Source organism: Phytophthora sojae, assembly GCF_000149755.1.
Source record: "Phytophthora sojae unplaced genomic scaffold PHYSOscaffold_11, whole genome shotgun sequence".
Classification (NCBI taxonomy): Eukaryota; Oomycota; class Peronosporomycetes; order Peronosporales; family Peronosporaceae; genus Phytophthora; species Phytophthora sojae.
In genome coordinates this window covers 186,295-205,108 of record NW_009258125.1, presented here as the reverse complement: position 1 = coordinate 205,108, position 18,814 = coordinate 186,295, and the positions used below count along the sequence as shown (strand labels likewise).

The window sequence follows — 18,814 nt, the reverse complement described above, 5'->3', positions numbered from 1 at the left end:
CGACTTTATAATATTGGGTCTTGTATCAGGATTGACTTTATATCATAGGCGACTTTTTATCCGAGGAAAAAATTTAATTAATTAATTAAGTTCGGTTTCATTATTAAGTTCGACTTCACCATCAATAAGTTCGGTTTTGGGTTTACGCTTGCGAGCTCGAATCTGGTCTCTATTCTTGTCATCGTAGTCTTTTTGATAAGATAAACGGGCTTCGCGTGTGCGCTGGTAGTAGCGCTTCTGCGCTGCTTTGATACGTTCCTTGCTAGCTTGGTATTGCTCAGGAGAGTACGCCATCGTTGTATATTAGTAACTTTATATTTATCAGGATCAAAGTACCGTAATCTAGGTGTTAAGTGTCCGGAGTTGTTTAGTGTCACCCCGTTGATTGAGCCAATCAGATGCGGTGATTTGCCTACTCAGATTAGGATTTGCAGCGATATGTTTAGTGTCACCCGTGGCGGAGCCCACACTCTCTGCCAGAACCAACAACCAACCACCATTAATTCGCACTCCTGAACCAGCAGTCAAGCGCTCACAACACCAAGGCAGCCACAGCATGAGAGGAAGACTAGCGAAGTTCCTGCAGCACTTCTTCGGACATCGCTGCCGCGAGGATGATCCCGTCATGTTAGTCTGGGACGACTTCAGCGCCCACTGGACCGCTGAAATCGTCGCTTACGCGGCTGAGAAGAATGTGGTACTGGAACGTGTGCCCCCAGGTTACACCCACTGCTGCCAACCCGCCGACATATCCTGGAACAAGCCCCTTAAGGATGGCATGCGAGCGGCTTGGGCGGTGTATCTGAAGGCAGAGTGCGCAAAGGTGCTGGTACGCGGTGACGGGAAAGAGATGGCCCCGATCGTAAGCGTGTGCTACGATGGCTACAGCAAGCATGGAGTGGCCTCAGTTCTGCTACAGTGAAAGGTGGGTTCAAGCACATTGACATTCTCTTTGACGGGCGTGAAAACACGCCGAGTATGCTTGTGCAGCCGGACGAAGTGGACGACGAGCTGGTGGCGGCGCTAGAGGGCCTCTCATGGATCGATTCTGAGGTAGGTGACGTTTGCTGGGACGACGACATCGTAGATCGCCACATTTACAGGGAGGAAGATTGTTAACCAGCTAAATACATCACAGTGTGTGGATTAATTGATATCTGGCGTCTCATCATTGGTTGAAAATCTATGTCACACACCTTCATGTCCGCTTAAGTACGCCAGAAATTCTCCCTCCCTTCTTCCTTCTTCCTTCCAGAATCTGCCGGCTCTAGGAAAGATGGTGAAGCTCTTCTGTGCGATCGTTGGCGTGGCGGGCAGCGCGTTCGAGGTGGATATCGACGAGGGTGCATCGGTTTCCGCGTTGAAGAAGGCGATCAAGGCGGAGAACCCAGCGACGATCACGTGCGATGCCAAGGACCTGCAGCTCTTCCTGGCGAAGACGGCGGACGGCGCGTGGCTAGATGGAGCTGGCGCGGCATCTGTGGCGCTCGATGAACGTGGATACCCGCAAGGCTTCGGGCAGATGGATCCCACCCTGTGGATCAAGAACCCCAAGCACTTTGGCGATAATTTTCAACCGGGTGAAGGACAAGTTCACGTGCTGGTGAAGGTCCCGGAGCAAGAACACGCACAAACTGGATTGTGGCTTGTCACTGGATCCGTTGAAAACGCGTTGATCACGAAAGGAATTCGCTGCAAACTGTACTGGATGGCGACGTTACGCATTGGATACTACGATCCTACGCGCTGCATCGGCAACAAGAATGTCGCGTTTTGGTATGAAGACAAGAAATTGTGTTTTCATGTTTTATTCGAGACAAGTACGTGCCTCTATATGCTGTCGCTGCATCGTAATACTGCTTCATTGAGGGCTAACTCTGTTTCTTTTATAGAAGATGCTGCTTTGCTGTTCGAAACTGACTTGAGGACTGGGCCACAAACGCTGGGCTCTCCGTTAACTAACCAGGTTGTTGAGACGCGTGTTGCACCAGCTAACGCTGTGTCTACTGATCTCCAGCGCGTCTTCTACTGCGACTACGTTCCAGACGATTCGGAATCTCCTCAAAACGATATCGTTGACTACAAGCGTTTCGAATCTGGACTCGTCGACTGACGAGTTTCGTTTTCAGCGGATTGAGCACGAGAAGTTCTTCCTACCGTACGGCAAGGCAGAAAGCTGCCATTTGGTGTCGAGAAAGCAAAGCAGAGACCACAAACGGGAATTCGCCAAGTACGATCGCGACTCAAACAACAGGCTTGCGCTTTCTCGCGATATGCATGGTTGGTTCGACGGTATGAGCATTGAGGTTCCCATCGTTAACATGCTACCCGGATCTGTTGAAGAGAATCAATCCATTGGCAACAGACGCAAGGTACTGTGTGAGCGCGTAGTTCTGGTGTGTGTAAGTTTACTGACATTTTGCGTGTAGGTAGAGGTCTTCGTGAAGGTTCTGGATGCTCGGTGCACAGATCGCGTTTTCAGTCGTTTGAAAGGAGGATCAACCACGACGGACGATCCGCTCATGATGAAGACGTTTGTTCACGTGGAGGATCCAGAAACATTTTGTTTGTGCATGAGGTGGAAGCACGACGACAATGCGGAGCGTTGGAGAAGCTTTTGGGATATGACTCCTGCGGTCGATTGAATGGAATAATGTGGCTCCCGAGTTAAATACTTCGAAGTAGTATTTGATTTCTTGACATACCGTAATCTAGGTGTCAAGTGTCACCCCCCACCTTCAGGCAAATCCCAAGATCATGATAAGAGCAACATGCAGATAAAAGCAACATGCAGAATCACGTCGCGCTGGTCCTTGGCTATTGCTTTTTTATCAATGTAGTTAGAACGTTGTCGGTCGAGCGGTCCCGAAATGCCCTAAGAAACAAAAGACGTGGCTCTCGCTATAAGGCCGTCGAGAGGTTGCGTCGTCAAAATAGCAGCTGCTAGATCTCAGTACTTGAGCGTTCTAAAACTACCCTAATATCGAAAAGTCGTGGCTCTCGCTCTAAGGTGGTCGAGAGGTTGCGTCGTTGAAATCGCTGCTGTCCCGAAAGAAGGTTTCAGGAATGTTCTCGGTGGTTAATTACGGTAAGAAATTATGAAAATAAAAAACTGCCGGTGTAATGTGCTGCGACCTACTACTGCACTTGTCCACCATGAGCTCCTCGTCGAACGACGGGTGGTAGAGCACGGCGATGTTATTAGGAGACGTCTGCAGCTCCAAGTCCGAGTCCGGGTCGAGCATCGGCGGCTCGCTGCTGCATGCTACCGCCTCGGGGATGGAAGCCATCGGCCACACAAGCGACAAGACGTGCTGCTCCACTTGCTGCAGGTGCGTTAACAGAATCCGCTGCTGCACGATGTTGCGGACGAGCAGGTAGTGGTGGACGCCCCACAGACCGAGCAGCAGCAGAAGCGTGGCCAGGGACAAGTTCCAGTGCTCCCCCATAGTGCGGAAGTCGAAGTCGCGGCTGGTCGAGTAGAAAATCGCCGTCATGGTGGCGATGCCAACGGAGTGGCCGCAGCCCCAGCAGACACCAAGGCAACAAGATCGCCGGGAAGAGCAGCCGATACTCAGCAACGCCAGAACGCTGAGGTGATCAGGCCGTCGAAGAATATGAAGACCAGCAGTCAAAAGGCCCGTGACGATAGTTGAGCCTAGCGACGAATTACGGAGGTTAGGCAAACAGAACATGTTCTGCAAACTTATACAGCCGAATGGGAGTCAAGGCAGCTCCATGCTAGTCTCTACAGCACGCCACCAAGTCCTCGCGCTCCTTCTTCGACGTCATATACTCGGGCACAAGAAGCAGCTTCACAGCACAACTCTTCGCTGGCTTACTCGGTCTTGGCCTTGACCTCCTTCTTCACGTACGGGAAGCTGGAGTAGATGGCCATGCTCGTGGCGACGAGGCCCGCGGCGATGAACACCTCGTTGGGCAGCACCGCGCCGTAGACGTAGCTCTCCACGAAGGCCGTGAACGCGATGCCGCAGATGAGCGCGAACGACTTGAGCACGCCGCCCACGTACTTGGTGACCGTGCCGACGAGCAGGCCGCCCAGCGCGTTGCTCACGACGGGGATGATGGTGTAGTAGGTGCAGCCCTCGAAGACCTTGTCCATGTTAGCCAGCGCGTTGGCGGCGGGGGACTCGGACACGGGCGTCTTGACGATGGTGGACCAGATGGCCGGCAGCATGAGGAACAGGCTGCCGTAGATGGACAGCTCCATGGTCACGAGCGCTGCGTCGCGCTTGTGCTGCTGCATGGAGCGCTGCGTGAGCGCCGAGCCGAGGCCCGACAGCAGCGAGGCGAGCAGCACGGGCACGAGGCCCAGCTCGACGGAGATGGCGGGGGCGGCCGCGTCGTCGTCGGCGCCGCCGTCCTTGGCGAGCGACAGCAGCACGGCGGCGCCCAGCAGCATCATCATGGCGAAGCACTGCTGCAGCGAGAAGCGCGTGCCCATGAGGAAGTAGAGGAAGAGCGCGGCGGACAGCAGCTTGGTCTGGTTGATGAGGTTGAACACGATGGACGGCAGGTGCTGGTACGCCACCTGGATGAGCACGTTCTGCACGGCGTAGGTGCAGGCGGGCAGGCCCGAGGCCATGAGGCTGTCGTGCAGGTTCCACGTCTTGACCACGCGCCCGAGCGCGCCCGAGGACACGAGCGTCAGCAGCGACAGCAGCAGCTTGCAGCCCTCGCACGCGATGACCAGCACCGAGCGGTTCTTGACCTCGCCGGCGAACTCCTTGTACAGGATGGGCTGCAGGCCGAACTGCATGGCCAGCAGCACCATGGCCACGTAGCCGATCCACGCGGACGACGACGGCGCGGCCTGCTTGGCGGGGGCAGCGGCGGCCATCTCTCTCTCTCTCTCTCTCTCTCTCTCTTGATTGCTTGCTTCGGCTCTGGGTCTTGCGCGACAAATGCAGAAGTGAGCTCTTGGCCGCCAAGGTGGACAGTACTGTATTTCCGCTATAAATAGAAGCGCGCGAGGGGATTGGGTAAAAATACGCTGAGCCCAAGCAGCTCCCACTTTGCTAGTCGCAAGCTGGTCGTGGTGGTTGAAGCGCGCCGCCATGACTGCCTTTCACTATGCGCTCGGCGTATACCTGCTTTTGATTGCAGGGCAACTGACGGCAGGCGGCGTAACTTCAGCTGACGATCGCGCTCCAGTGACGAGCTGTGGCTTTCAAAGCATTTCTGTATTCACTGTTAGAATAGGATAGAGCGGGCGTCTACACGACGAAGGTCTCCGGCAGCGTGTGGGCGCCGAAGTGGAAGGTGTCGGCAGCGAGGCAGATGGACGCGTCGGCTCGCGGGGAGGACACCGCGCAGGAGGACAGGTCGTCGTCCATGAGCTTCATCAGCATCTTGTCCGACTTGTCGCTGGTGAACAGCATGGCCAGCTCCAGCGGCTCCTCCTGGCACAGCGCCTGCTTCTCGGCCTTGATCGCTTCGACGGCTTCGATAGAGACGCCCTGCAGCAGGTGCACGCACTGTTGCGCCAGTAACCGGTTGCAGTGGGCCGGGCGCTGCGCGTCTCGGTGGAGTTGCGCAAGCTTAGCCTGGACGCACAGCTCGCTTGCGATCTCGGACGTTGTGCGCACGGAGGAGGAGGTCGGCGGCTTGGCGGAAATCACGCGTTGCGTGAGCTCAAGGAAGAGCTCAGTCGGCAGCGCGAAGAGCTGCTGCATGGCGTCAACGTCCAGCGTTTCCCCCCGTGCTACCAGCGCAGCCATGCACGTTTCTACGAGTGTCTCGCACGCCGAGCGGAAGAGCTCTGGCTGCGCCTGTGCGAGCGTCTGCGCCGCGTTGACCACTTGCAAGAGCCTGCTCAAACTTCCACTCCCCTCGCTGATCTGGTGATCGAGAAACCGCTTGGCGCGCTGTCGGATGTCGTCGCGCATCTCGAGGAACTCAATGGCGCAGTTCATGGCCGCGACGTTGGCGAGCGAGAAGGAGATCTCCCCCGAGTAGCAGTAGATGGCGAGCGTCTCGAACATCTCGGCGCCGCCTGGGAACGCGGACAGCTCTAGAACAGGCACGGCGCCACCAAAGTTGCTGCTGCTGTCTGCGGCGCTGGAGTCCAGAGCCTGGCGCGCCATCCTGCGCAGCCTGCGGCTCTCCAGCAGCATCGGGTGCTTGTGCAGGTTGAACTGCGTGCCGCAGACCAGCACCACCAGGTTGCAGTACTGGCGCCGGGACGCGTACTCCTTGAACTCGCAGAGCGACAGGTCTCCGCCCAGGTTGGCCTCTTGCAGGAACGCGCGCAGCTCGGCCTCGAGCTGCTCGTCCGCCTGCTGTGCCTTGCTAGTCGCCGCGGCAGCTGGAGCAGCGAGTTGGCGGTGCTGGTAGACAGGAGGCGCTGGGGCGGTCAGGAGCTGGAGTCGAGCCTGCGCTACATGCAGCGACGCTGTGACGCGCGGGCGCTTGGCGGCTCGTCCCGCGGAGGACACGAGGTTGCGGCAGTGGCAGCACGTGGCGCGGTTGCTGTGCAGGCAGCGGTCGTCGCGCGTGCAGCCCTCGCGCTTGCAGCCGCGGCCGGAGCCCTCTCGGCGGCTGCCGCAGCGGCCCGCGGGGTGGCGTCCGCACCGGCCGTCGCACGTGCAGTGCATGCAGGTGCCCTGCGCGCTCGAGCACGACGGCAGCGAGCAGGACTTGCGCAGCTTGCGGGCGGCAGTGGCGGCGCTGGGCTGCTTCCGCTTGGGCGGAGGCGTCGTCGTCTTCTTGGGGCTCATGGGGCAGGCAATGGGAGCTTGAGCCTGGCGGGGCAAATTGCGGACTGAGCTTCGGCTGAGTGCGGTGACAACGTAATCCGCCCGTGCGGCCCGGCTCTGCGCGTTTCGCTAGAGTTGCGTCGGCAGAATATGACCGGCGGGTCAACCCAAGCGACTTGCGTCCAGCAGAGATAAGGCTCGTGCCTGCGGGCCCAGCAGCAGCCCCGCGTTCGCTTGATCACCGCCATCATTCCTCGGCCGCCGCGCGGATTCTCGTGGGGCAAGCCGCGTTTGATGCCGGCGGCTGCGCTCGGCCGCAGGAATACCTGCTCATGTCGAGACATGACCGGCGTCCGATAGGTTCAAGCGCGGCCAGCGCAGCAGCGGCGACCGTCGTTGTCATCGATGCTGGAAGATCGTTCGTTATACTAGCTGGAAGATCGGCAGGGGTCAATAATGACAGTGTGCGTCGCGAGCGGCGATGCTGCTGGATGGTGGTGGCAGCAAGGCATTGCAGTGCGATGCCGGCAGCAAGCGCAGCAGCTCTCCAGCTCGCTCGCCGCTGCAACAAGTTTGGACCAGTTTGGCTCGGGGGCGTTCGTGTGCAACGCGATGAGTGTTGCGGCGAGAGAAGGGGGCGGTTGCGGCAATCGCGCGCCCCATCTCCCCGCGTAATCGCGGTCGGCGCGATTACTCCGGTGTGGACCACACCTCGGTTGAACCGGTGTTAACGAGGCGGCGCGAGTTGCGTCCGGTAAAAGCGCCGTGCCTGCAGAGAGCACCGCAAGTATCGCCTCAGAGTATCGCTTTCGGTGTTGAGACTCCGTACGGTGAGCACGGTCAATCTGTCTGCGTGCCCGTCGCGAACGCGCTGGCCTGAGACTAGAAGCGGTCTGCATCGCGCACGCGTCCGCGAAGGCGTGCTCGCTTTCTTTCGGTGGCGAAGAGAAATAAAATCAGCTCGCGACTCTCAATATCCAGCTCGACATCTCAGCACTCGGAGTTTGACACGTCCCACGCTGGATTCGCGTGATTGAGGACGGTATCAAGCTGAATCAAGCCCGAGATGCATCAAGCCCAATGCAGTCGCTTGCTCGTGGAGGCCATGGCTCGTGGAGGCCATTGGAAGGCTGTATTGCCACCTACTCAAGTACGTTGGAAGGATGGTCTATTACACGAACACGCAATGCTTGTTATAGTCAAAAGTCTCAGCTCCGATCATTCGTTCTTACAGGAAGTACGCGCCGACAGCCATGACAGTCGCCGCCGCGACACCCATGGCACCAGTGACCTGCGCCGCACCGCTGCTCGAGCCCGACGCACCCGTTGATCCCGCAGTCGACTTGGACTTGGACTTGGTCGAGTCAGCCTCCCTGGAAGAACTCGTCGTCGTTGAGGTTGAGTCGCCAGCGTCCACCGCACCCGTTGAGCTCGACGACCCCACCGTCGTCGAGTCCACCGCAGCGCTGCCCGCGCCCACCGTCTCAGAGACACCAGCGTCCGACGATGTCGTCGTCGTCGTGGCGCCGGTTTCGGGCGCCGTCGCCGCTGTCAGAGCAGCCGACCCGGCTGAAGAAGCTGTGGAGGAAGATGTCGCCACTGTCGGGGTCGCATCCGTGGTCGCATTCGTCTGTCCGTTCACAGCAGCAACAGCGAGGGCAGCGAGAGCGAGGATCTGGACGAACTTCATTGTTGATGTGGGGGGTGGAGCTGGAGGTGCTGGTCGACGAGTGGAGTCGGTTGAGACTGGGTCACTCGAAAGTGAATTTGGGTATGGAAGAGCAAGACGAGGCCCAACCAACACCTTCACCGAACCAGAGGCGTTGAGCTTCAACCCTGAGTCCTCTCTCGCTTGTTGCGCGAGGGAACAGGCAAAATGTACCGACCAATAAGTCTCCAGACACCCACCCACCCTTATGTGCCTGGATGGACTTTGGAATATAAAATCCAGAGAGCTTAGCAAGATCGGGTTCGTTTCGTTTCGTTTCGTTTCTCAGTGAGGTACATTGATGTCACTTAGGTCTAGCTAACGACTTCCTATGTGAGAAGATCGGGCTCGTGGGCGAAGCAATGGCGATAAATTCAGGTAAACGAGTCGTCAGGGAGTGTAAATTGTGGTTGCAGTCGCGCATAAGTCATTCTAATTTGCGTTGGAAGACTATCTAGCTGCGGTCGGGTGAATAACACTAACTGTTTGCAGGTTGTGGTGATGGCTACTTAGGTACAGAGGGTGCTTGGCGTGTACTTAGCGGTGTTTCTACATCGATTGGCAACGATCTTTTGGCCTTGCTGTTCAGACATGCCGCGTGCCATAGATGAAAGATGAATAGCGTCAAGAAGGACAGCACCGTTTTGTTCGGCATTCATGAACTTCGTTCTCTTCCAAAAAAAACTACTTCTGATGTACCAACTACTGCTACACAACCGGTGACGGGTTGTTCGTTGCGCTCGCGCTAGTGTTTCTTCTTCTTCTTTTTACTCTTCTTACTTGTCTTCTCTGACTTGCCGTGGTTATCTTTCTCGTGATTCGATTGACTCTTCTTTTTCTTCGGCTCGGATTGCGTGGGCTCGTCAACCGAACAACCAAAGTTAGGCCGAGCCGCTTCTGGGAATAAATTGACGATAGCGGACACTAACCTGTTGGACAGACAGTCATAGCCACGTAGCGTTAGTACTGTTATGATCACCGTATGCAAGACCGGCAATAAGCAAACTTACTTGGCGGCCTTTCCGCGGAACTGAGGGACTTTGTGCATGACCAAACGAAGTAAGTACAGCAGCTCTTCAACTCGCATACACTCTCTGCAAGAGAGGCCAGTGCCATCACGCGATGCTAAAGCAGCTAGCAGCCCGAGTCCGGCATTGCATTGCTTGACGCCACCCGAAAGAACGGAAGCACTTTTTGTCACCGCAGCACTAGCAAAGAACTTCGTCATTGTATCAAGCAAGGGCAGGAAATACTTCTTCTTCCTTTCCTGCTTGTCCGAAGCATCCACATGCGCCTTACTCACAATACGGTGAATCGGAACGGCAACCTGATGGAGAGCATCCAAGGTTTTACAACCTGATACCGCTAAAGAAGCCATTTGAGGCAAAATCTTCGGCGGCATCGACACGAGGTCCAGGCTCGGCACGAACGCAGACCCCGTCATCTCCTTCTGCCATTTACTGATAGTCTTGCAACGCATCAGCTGGGCCACGCTGTCTTTGAACACACCCACCCGCCTCTCCATCTCGTGGAGCAGCCGAGCGAGCGTCGGGTCGTCCCGCGGCTGCCAGTCGTCGAACTTGTCTGCTGCTGCGAACACTTTCTTCACGTACGCCGCGAGCTCCTTGTGAGTCGCCACGCTGTATCCGTGCGCCGGCAGCGCCTGCAGCTGCTTCAGCTGGCTTGCCAGATAGCTGCGCACAGTCTGCGTGTCCTCGTCCAGCGTCGTCGTCGTCGTCGTCTTCCTCCTCGCCGCTGGCGGGGGCGACTGGGACAAGTCCAACGTGGCCGCTTTGCGCTTCTTGCTGCTCGTGGGCGGGGCCACCTCCACCACCTCCGGCTCGTCGTCGTCTTCGTCCTCATCGGACGACAGCTCATACTCACTGGCCGTGGAGGAGGACGCCGACGACTGAGGCGCGGCAGGTTTCGTCTCGGTCCGCTGGGGCGCTGTTGAGACCGTTGAAACAGCAGCAGAAGCTCCAGGAGCTTCAGAAGCTCCCGCCTGAGCCACGGCGGCCGACTGGTCCGAGGCCGACGAGACGGTGGCGCCCATGTCGCGGTGCAGCAGCCGCAGCAGCGGGCCGATCTGGTTGCAGGACGCGCCCAGGCGGCGGAAGGACGCCTGCACCTGCTCGCACTCGTTGAGCACCAGCGACTGGTGCAGCTCGCGCGACGCGCGCACGACCTTGAGCGCCTGCTGCAGCGCGGCGACCACGTCTTGCACGCGCGCGTCCGCCTGCTGCAGCTCGTCCAGCACGGCGGCCTCGCAGTGCTGCCGGAGCTGGGCGTCGCTCACGCCCACGCGCGACAAGATGGCGTCCATCGGATTGGACTCGCGGTCTCAAGTTGAGTTGAGACTCTTCAAGCGTTTTTATGTTTTAGAATTTAGAACGGGTCTGATCCAAATTTCGGGGGTCGAGTTGCAGCTTGCAACGTCGGATGCCGCTCAGCTCCGCACGCGCGAACAGCGAGATGAGATTGCTGCGTTCTTTTGCATGCGCCGTCTTTCGCGGCTTCCTGTCGTACCGTAGTAAGCACAGCTTTACAGGAGCAGCTACCCGCCTTGAAGTTGTCGAGTAGATCAGCTTGTCCACGTCCTCATGAGGCAGACGCTGAGGCTGGTCTTGACGCTCCATCGACCACCCTGATTTATCCGCATGGCCTGGGTTGGAGCTCAACACTCCGTTACCGCCTCTGCCTCAGTGGGGGTGTTGGGGCTTGCCTTTCGCCGATGCGAAGTGTATTCATTCCCAAATTCACTTTCGAGTGACCAAGTCTCAACCTACTCCACACGTCGACTAGCCCCTTCAGCTCCGCCTCCGCATCACAATGAAGTTCATCCAGATCCTCGCGCTCGCCGTCCTCACTGTTGCCGCTGTGAACGGACAGACGACTGCCACCGCGAATGCGACCCCGACAGTGGCGACATCTTCCTCCACAGCTTCTTCAGCCGGGTCGGCTGCTCTGACAGCGGCGACGGCGCCCGAAACCGGCGCCACGACGACGACGACATCGTCGGACGCTGGTGTCTCTGAGACGGTGGGCGCGGGCAGCGCTGCGGTGGACTCGACGACGGTGGGGTCGTCGAGCTCAACGGGTGCGGTGGACGCTGGCGACTCAACCTCAACGACGACGAGTTCTTCCAGGGAGGCTGACTCGACCAAGTCCAAGTCCAAGTCGACTGCGGGATCAACGGGTGCGTCGGGCTCGAGCAGCGGTGCGGCGCAGGTCACTGGTGTCATGGGTGTCGCGGCGGCGACTGTCATGGCTGTCGGCGCGTATTTCCTGTAAGCGGATCGCGAGCCGTGTGAAAGGAAGCGAGAGCAAAAGATCGGAGCGGAGTAGCCGTTCGGTGCTGAGACTTTTGTGAAGTAAGAGTGCGTGTAATATACTCTCCTTTAGCTTTGTATGGCGTGCTGTGTATGTATGTAGTAACTTGCCATTCTTTGTTGTTACGCTTGCGTCCCACCAACAAGTTTTGCAATGGATGGGTAGTTGTATGTACTTAAATTTTAGCGCATTAAATAGATGGGTACAGAATTCTGCCCGAATAAGGAACGGGTGTACAACTAATAGCCTCACATATTTAATATTATTTTCCAGTCGATGTGGCGATAGAGGGATGTGCAAGGTACTGCAAGGTACTGAGGTACTAAGGTGAAAAATCCAGTGCCAATCATCAGCTCTCCACCCTCGTTTGAAAAATGGCGCGCATTTAGCGATCTTACTAGACTTCAAACTATATGTACCGTAGTGGTAGACTCGCACTTTTGCTTTTGCACCTCGCCCCACAAGCCCACCTCCTCCCCCACTCCACCCATGAAGTCCACACCGTCCAAGCGTCTCCGCCTCACTTGGGCATCCTCGACAAGGCAGCCCGCACACCTGCTTTCTCCTACAGGGGCTGGCTGAGTGGGCTATGACGGAGTTCAGTCTCCCGGCCGCCCCAGGCAAGACAACGATATGCCGCATAATCAAGTCAAGTGCAGTCCTGCTGGGGCGGCCGCTGGAGAAGGACCAAGGAATCATTCATTGTATTAAGCGACACATTCTATCCCGTAAGATGATGCAGGCTCTAGACCGGCTTGGTGAAGGGCTAGATAATCCCTACGAGGAGGTCGACCAGTTGACAGCGCTGTTGTGGTGCGAGGATGCCTGGTCAGAGGTTAGTGCTTCGACCATACGCCACTGTTGGAATCATTCCGGACTCGTTGGTAAAGCTGCTCTTCAGTTCATTTTGAAATAGCTAAATCAGTACATTGGAAACGTATACTCAACTTAACATCAATTTATATATTCTGCGTCTTTATATATATCAGGTGTTCCTTACTCGGGCAGATTACTGTATTTGTATTGTATTGTGAACGTTAGTGCGCCTTTCGCTTAGGGAATAGGTAATCTACAGTTTCCAAATAGATGGGTAATGTAATGTAATGTATTACGTTTTCGCGTTGCCACACTATGCTGTCGCTAGGCTCAGCTTTGCTAGTCGACGGCATAAGGTGGTGTCCGCATACGTCGGGTCCTTCTTCGCCGGCAGTGCGGCGACAATTGCCCTCTCGAGGGCTTTCCATTTAGGTTTCTCTTGTGCAAGCAGCCGAAGTTGGTCCAGGTCACGGCGGGTCTCGAGGCGATAGGCGTATCCGCTCGAGATAAGGTCCGCATCGAGCACAGTCGGTAGTGTCGTGCGTGGGCGTCCACGCCAGGTTCCCTTGGACGGCGAGTCGAAGTAGGCGGCCATCTGGGTGTACGCTGGGATCTCGGGCCGGCGCAGGATGTGGCCGAACAGACGCCATCGTGTTGCTGTGATTCTGTGGCGGAGCGGGCGTTCCTGACAGATTTCGTAGAGCGTGGCGTTAGAGATTCGCTGAGGGTAGCGAATGTTTAGTACGCTACGTAGTTGTCGGCGGTGGAAGCTTTCGAGTCCGCTCAGCTCGGACGGCGTCAGTGCCCACGTTCCGCTGTTGTACAGCAGAACAGGAAGCACATAGTAGTTATACAGCCGGACTCTGGTGGCGTCACTGACGTACTGGGGCCGGATCCATATTGTCCAGAGCCGACGTAGCGCGCCTGCTGCGAGTATTTTGCGTCGTGTCAGATCTTCTGAGTCGCCGAGTAGACTGCCAAGCTTGTGTGTGGAGCGCCACGCCTCTTCTGTCGCCCGAGCGTGTCGGGAGTACCCGACGAGCCTGTACATCGCTGAATCATGGTTAGTTCTGTCATAGTTCCCGACGAGCCTGTACATCGCTGAATCATGGTTAGTTCTGTCATAGTTGCATTCATCTGGAGGGACCAGCGTGCGAACACTGCTGGTGCTTCGGCTTGGATGCGCTGGACCAGCTCGGTATCGCGGCAGACAAAGTCTGCATCATCAGCATAGACGATCATTTGGTCGAGTAGGGTCCGATTCACTCCGAGGTGGGATGCGAGGTCGCGGAACGCAGCTTCCAGGTAGATGACGAACAGGACCGGTGAAAGCGCATCGCCCTGCGGCGTTCCGATGTTGCTATCGAAGCTGTGTTGTGCCTTGGACCCGGAGCGCAGAGAGAGCTTGGTGTCGGCGAGCAAACCTTGATCAATCGGACCTCGTCGTCGTGTAAGATTGTCTGGAGTACTCCTACAAGCTTTACGCGGTCGATTGTGTCGAACGCGCGCGAGAGGTCGATGCCGAGGACATGTATGGTTTCATGATAGCGTTGCACGCGGGCACAGAGCCATTTGTGCGCCCACACGGCGTCAGCAGTGCTTCTGTGTTTGCGGAATCCGCTTTGATTGGGGGACAGGAATGTGTCCACCGCAGCGGATATCCGTGCGAGTACGACGAGAGATAAGGCCTTGCGAATGCTGCTTAACAGCACGATGGGGCGGAGACTGGAACATACACCTCGGGGCTTGTTGGGCTTGGGCAGGCACACGAGTGTTCCTTCACCGAGTGCGAGAGGGGTGCCTTGCTCGAAGCTGCAGTTGACGAGGTCTGCGAAGAGAGGCGCGAGGACTGAAGCCCCGTACTTCAGTCCTCGCGTGTAATCCGCTCGTCCAGTTTGCGAGATGCGATGGTTCGGCATCGCGCTCGGATTTGATGGAGGATCTTGTTGCGGGCGGCTCGGAGCTCGATCGTGTTAGCGGCGCAGTCGTTGTAGATTCGAAGCTGAAGCGCCCGCTGGGCCTCAGAGAGCAGCTGAAGTTCATCGTCGTGATGTCGTACGTGGCGGTGGTTAGGACCTGCGAATCCTATAGTCCCCTCGGCTGCTTCTCGGATTCGATCGAGCGTGTCTGTCCAGCGCTGGAGAACGGTGCTGCCTTGTCCTGTTGGCTGTGAAAGCGCTGCCTGGATCGCGTTCGTGTAGTCGTCTCGTGCTGTGTCGTCGTAGATGAGATGATCTCGTGCTAACTTGAGTGCTGGATCTGGCTTGACCGCGCTGTAGCGGAGACGGTGAGTGGCCGCGTTCAGGATGAAGTCGGCGGTGACGAGCTTGTGGTCCGACGCCGTCAACGTTCCACCCCAGGATCGTGCGTCCATGCAGAGCTGTCGGCAGTTCTGAGGGCATAGGATATAGTCGATCTGGTTGTAAATACAGTGATTCGTCCGGCGCTGACTCCATGTTGTTTTGTGGCGGGCTCGCTTTTGAAAACCTGTGTTACTGGCAAAGAGAAGGTGAGTAGAACAGAAGTCAGCAAATGCGTGGCCGTTTCGGTTGCGTATGCCTCGTGCATGTGGTCCCATGAATACCTCTCCATTGATCTGTTGTCCGAGCTTGGCGTTGAAGTCGCCGGCCACGAACGCGATGTTGCGCCTTGGTAGTTGGTCAAGTGTGTCGCTGAGATCAGCGTAGAATCGATCTACTTCGGCGAGAGGCCGACCGCTGTGGGGAGCATACGCCGTGACGATGTTCACGGGGCCTGCGTGGGGGAGTAAGAGCTGAACGACGCCGATTCGATCGCAGTGTGCCCAATAGCAGTGTAAGTAGGGGCGGACGCGGGGGGAGATGGCATAGCCGACCCCGTGGCGCTCCTGTACGGCTGGTAGTGTGGGTAGCGTGTAGTCTCCGATACGTTTCTTGTTGAGGGTGCAGATGCGTGTTTCTTGGATGCCGAGAACGTCGATGCGGTAGCGCCGGAGGTCCTGGGGGAGCGTGTCCTGCTGCTTGCGGGTCGAACCTAACGACTGGACATTAAGCGAACCTATCCTAAAACGGTTAGTTTGATGCGCGCGGCGAGGAGAGCGCGATAAGAGGGTGGGAGGTGTAGTTGTCGCTAGTGCTGTCGGCTTGGGGGCGAAGGAAAGACCCGCTAGGGACGTACAGATGCCTGAGAGCACCTGCCGGAAGCGCGTAGCTAGCATCATGCTGGCCACGCGTTCCGGGGGAGGGCGTCACCCCAACCCCAACCAAAAAAATAGATAGGTATTGGCGTTAAAACTGTAAATATTTCTGTCGTGACAAAGCCCATGAGTTTTTTTACCTGTGCCCGTCCAGACTTTCATTTTATCATTTTTAGCGGGGTGCATTGTTGTCACTCTGAACCGGCCTAACGACTACCTGCGTATAGCTTTGTCTACGGAGTTTTTTTCACCGATTTTTATCATCTCGACCGCCATTTTAATTTTTTTGCCCCCCCCCCGTATAAAATACCCCTTTAACTGGACTGACCCAACCTTAGTCAAATCCTAAGTGCCTGCAATTGCGCCCCACCATTAGTACCCCGCCTATCTGCTTCTATCACCTTGAATGGGGACTTTCTAGAGAAGGTTGCACGTGTTGTCTGCTGAGATTTTTCTATCCTTATAAATACCGTAATTGTTATGGACACTGCATTGCATGCGATTTGAATCTAAAACGGGGATAGAAATTGCTGTGGTTTAGAATAAGTACCAACTTTTGACATACCGATCGGAGTTTCTAATCTCGGATAGAAACAGATGCATGAAGTACAAGAACTTGACTTTCGTAAAGTATAATAAGGATAAGTGAGTTTACTGAGCTCCACCAGTTTACTAGGGCTGTAGGAAAAGAGAACCCAACCGGATGAAGAACTGGAGTCGGCCCCACTTTCAAATTGGCCCTCCGTCTGACGGTCTACAACTACAACTACGCTCAAGACAACAACATTTCAGATACTCGAGTATGCTACTTGGAAAGGCAAGCTACTCACGCACGTGGCCCAATTGGATTTGGAGGCCGAGAACAAGCTACTCGAAGCCGGTGACCCGGACCCGAAGGTCTGCATGAGGGACTTCTTGGAGTCCACGCCGCCATGTCTTACGGATGCAGACGTGAAAGCAGCTCCGCCCGAAGGACAATTGGCTGTCCGGAAGGAGATCATGGTATGGCGCAAGGCGGACGCAGCCATGAGGCATGTCCTCAACTCGACCCTCCCAAACTCGTTTCTCTCGTCCCTACCGGACGAGCTGCGAAACATGGAAGTGTGTCTCATTTGGCAGCATCTCGAACGGAAGTTTGCGAATGGTGATGCTGGAGGATTGGTAGCGTGGTCGAATCGGTGGACTCAGATTCTGAACTCGAATTGGAAAGACACCATGACCCTGTTCTCACTGCTCAACCAAGCGCGGAACGAGATGAATCGGAAGTCGAAGAAGCTCCTCGGCAAGGAGATGATGACGGAGACGATGATGTGCGTGCAAGTGTTGGCGCAACTCCCAAGCGAGATTTGGGCATCTTCGATTGAGCTCACGGAGGAAGCGTTCACCGCCGAAAAGGTCGAGGTGGCGCTGAACAAGCTGTTTGGTGGCCGATCCCGGAAGCAGATCACGGGAAATGGCGATGCGACAACAGTGGCGCGCATAAACCATGTCAAGCGTGAGCGTGCTGTGCGTGGATACGACACTAAGAAGCGTAAGTCGGATGCCAACACCAAGGTTCAGGACCAAGGGTGTTTCTACTGTTTCGGCCAAGGACATCCGAAGGCGCAATGCGAGCGCATGAAGGCAGACCGCGACCCAAACCGTGAAGGGGGACCGCTTTTCCGCACCAACGTGCAAGCCCAACTTTCCAAGCGGGCGCCCAACGGGACTAAGAAGATTGCCACGGTGCAGCACGTTACCAAAAAGCAAAGGACGACACGTGACGCACCCATGGACATTCGAGATGGAAGAAGAGTTCAAGCTACCTGAGTCGGAAAAGGCCGGATCGGAAGACGAGAATGGAGGTTGTCTGCTGAGTTTCGGTCAAGTCGACACCAGGGTACGTAAGAAGTATGGTGCTTATTTAAATTGGCTACGGCGATTAACAGTTTCGGATGATCTGTGGATTGTTGATACAGGAGCTGGACTAGGGATAAGCCCGGACAGGAGCTGGTTCGAATCTGTCCACACAGGTTCGAGTCACTAGTTTGAGTATGGAAACGGTAGCACATCGGAGACTGCTTTAACGGGTTCAATACAGATGCATATTGCAAGTCCTTTCAATAACTCTATCGGTTTAAAGATAAGGAACATTGCTCTCGATAAGGAATGTGGGAGTAATTTAATTAGCGCTTGTCATCTAGCCAGACAAGGTTACAATCACGTTCAATCCCGAGATGGGGAGTTTTTGTAATTTTTTCAGTGAGAAAGGGCAGCTTTTATTTGCAGCCGTTCAAAAGGGAGCAGTATATTATCTGCCTTCATTTAAGTACAGCAGAGTTAATGCAGTAAGAAAAAGTTATACACAAGCTCAGAAAATAGCTTTGCTGGAGAAGTGGCATCATAGATTAGGGCACGTTCACAAGGCCAGACTTTTGGCAATATTTAGCAATGGATTAGTTGAAGGAATTCCTCAAATTCCTCAAAAGGAACTAAAAGATCTTCCTTTCTTTTGCGCTACGTGTGAAATCGCAAATTCCATGCGAATGTCATATCGTAATAAAATAGGCTCAAGAAGTAGGCAACCATTGCATACTTTACATATGGATACCACAGGAAAGATAAAAGTGAATGGAAGATATGGTGGTTTTGGTTACCGCTATGCATTGTCAATTGTAGATGATGCAACATCCTATAAGTGGGTGTTTGTCATGAAATCGCCAAAAGAAGTGTATGGTCACGTTGTGAATCTCGTACGTCAATTGGAAAAACAGTATCCGTATGAGATAAAAAGAATTCGCAGTGACGGTGGCAAAGAGTTTGTAAATAAAAGAGTTAAGGCGTTTGCAAAATCTAACGGCATGCTATTTGAGAAATCTAATGTAGACTCTCAGGAAGAAAATGGAAGTGCAAAACGTTGTCACCAGACGTTAATGAAACAAGTTAGGAGTGCACTATTAGCGGCAGCAATGCCAGGAAGTTGGTGGCCTGAAGCCATTAAGTACGCAGCGGAAGTATCAAATAGGCTTCCAACATCTAGACTTGGCCACACATCGCCATATGAGGCGCTAAATAAGAAAAAGCCGG

General features: G+C 55.5%; 11 protein-coding genes across 11 annotated transcripts; 5 read left to right on the top strand and 6 right to left on the bottom strand.

The window, feature by feature from the left end:
• Positions 1-81: 81 nt before the first annotated feature.
• PHYSODRAFT_527672 (hypothetical protein) lies at positions 82-294 on the bottom strand (the record flags this gene model as incomplete). The annotated part of the gene is made up of 1 exon (XM_009537731.1): positions 82-294. The coding sequence occupies one exon, from the start codon at positions 292-294 to the stop codon at positions 82-84; it is 213 nt and encodes a 70-aa protein (XP_009536026.1).
• Positions 295-1,588: 1,294 nt separating this feature from the next.
• On the top strand, positions 1,589-2,722 carry PHYSODRAFT_288753 (hypothetical protein; the record flags this gene model as incomplete). Its single annotated transcript, XM_009537730.1, has 4 exons — positions 1,589-1,820; positions 1,893-2,074; positions 2,118-2,372; positions 2,430-2,722. Coding segments are annotated over 4 exons (885 nt in total), but the record flags the coding sequence as incomplete, so codon positions are not given.
• A 479-nt stretch (positions 2,723-3,201) lies between these two features.
• Positions 3,202-5,080, bottom strand: PHYSODRAFT_252826 (hypothetical protein; the record flags this gene model as incomplete). The annotated part of the gene is made up of 2 exons (XM_009537729.1): positions 3,202-3,471; positions 3,860-5,080. 2 exons carry the CDS (start codon positions 5,078-5,080, stop codon positions 3,202-3,204), a joined length of 1,491 nt encoding a protein of 496 aa, XP_009536024.1.
• Positions 5,081-5,237: 157 nt separating this feature from the next.
• On the bottom strand, positions 5,238-7,063 carry PHYSODRAFT_318979 (hypothetical protein; the record flags this gene model as incomplete). The annotated part of the gene is made up of 2 exons (XM_009537728.1): positions 5,238-6,704; positions 7,046-7,063. The coding sequence occupies 2 exons, from the start codon at positions 7,061-7,063 to the stop codon at positions 5,238-5,240; spliced, it is 1,485 nt and encodes a 494-aa protein (XP_009536023.1).
• An 808-nt stretch (positions 7,064-7,871) lies between these two features.
• Positions 7,872-8,470, bottom strand: PHYSODRAFT_288751 (hypothetical protein). The gene has a single exon (XM_009537727.1). The coding sequence runs from the start codon at positions 8,407-8,409 to the stop codon at positions 7,948-7,950; it is 462 nt and encodes a 153-aa protein (XP_009536022.1). The 5' UTR covers positions 8,410-8,470; the 3' UTR covers positions 7,872-7,947.
• A 702-nt stretch (positions 8,471-9,172) lies between these two features.
• On the bottom strand, positions 9,173-11,063 carry PHYSODRAFT_339754 (hypothetical protein; the record flags this gene model as incomplete). Its single annotated transcript, XM_009537726.1, has 4 exons — positions 9,173-9,356; positions 9,438-9,754; positions 9,836-10,767; positions 10,862-11,063. The coding sequence occupies 4 exons, from the start codon at positions 11,061-11,063 to the stop codon at positions 9,173-9,175; spliced, it is 1,635 nt and encodes a 544-aa protein (XP_009536021.1).
• Positions 11,064-11,200: 137 nt separating this feature from the next.
• On the top strand, positions 11,201-11,794 carry PHYSODRAFT_355967 (hypothetical protein). The gene is made up of 2 exons (XM_009537725.1): positions 11,201-11,738; positions 11,777-11,794. The coding sequence occupies exon 1, from the start codon at positions 11,257-11,259 to the stop codon at positions 11,716-11,718; it is 462 nt and encodes a 153-aa protein (XP_009536020.1). The 5' UTR covers positions 11,201-11,256; the 3' UTR covers positions 11,719-11,738; positions 11,777-11,794.
• Positions 11,795-12,442: 648 nt separating this feature from the next.
• Positions 12,443-12,667, top strand: PHYSODRAFT_384506 (hypothetical protein; the record flags this gene model as incomplete). Its single annotated transcript, XM_009537724.1, has 1 exon — positions 12,443-12,667. A coding segment is annotated over one exon (225 nt), but the record flags the coding sequence as incomplete, so codon positions are not given.
• Positions 12,668-12,886: 219 nt separating this feature from the next.
• On the bottom strand, positions 12,887-13,710 carry PHYSODRAFT_527293 (hypothetical protein; the record flags this gene model as incomplete). The annotated part of the gene is made up of 3 exons (XM_009537723.1): positions 12,887-13,258; positions 13,319-13,616; positions 13,661-13,710. The coding sequence occupies 3 exons, from the start codon at positions 13,708-13,710 to the stop codon at positions 12,887-12,889; spliced, it is 720 nt and encodes a 239-aa protein (XP_009536018.1).
• Positions 13,711-16,558: 2,848 nt separating this feature from the next.
• PHYSODRAFT_433166 (hypothetical protein) lies at positions 16,559-17,026 on the top strand (the record flags this gene model as incomplete). Its single annotated transcript, XM_009537722.1, has 2 exons — positions 16,559-16,699; positions 16,763-17,026. Coding segments are annotated over 2 exons (405 nt in total), but the record flags the coding sequence as incomplete, so codon positions are not given.
• An 802-nt stretch (positions 17,027-17,828) lies between these two features.
• On the top strand, positions 17,829-18,402 carry PHYSODRAFT_527864 (hypothetical protein; the record flags this gene model as incomplete). The annotated part of the gene is made up of 2 exons (XM_009537721.1): positions 17,829-17,977; positions 18,087-18,402. Coding segments are annotated over 2 exons (465 nt in total), but the record flags the coding sequence as incomplete, so codon positions are not given.
• Positions 18,403-18,814: the final 412 nt, after the last annotated feature.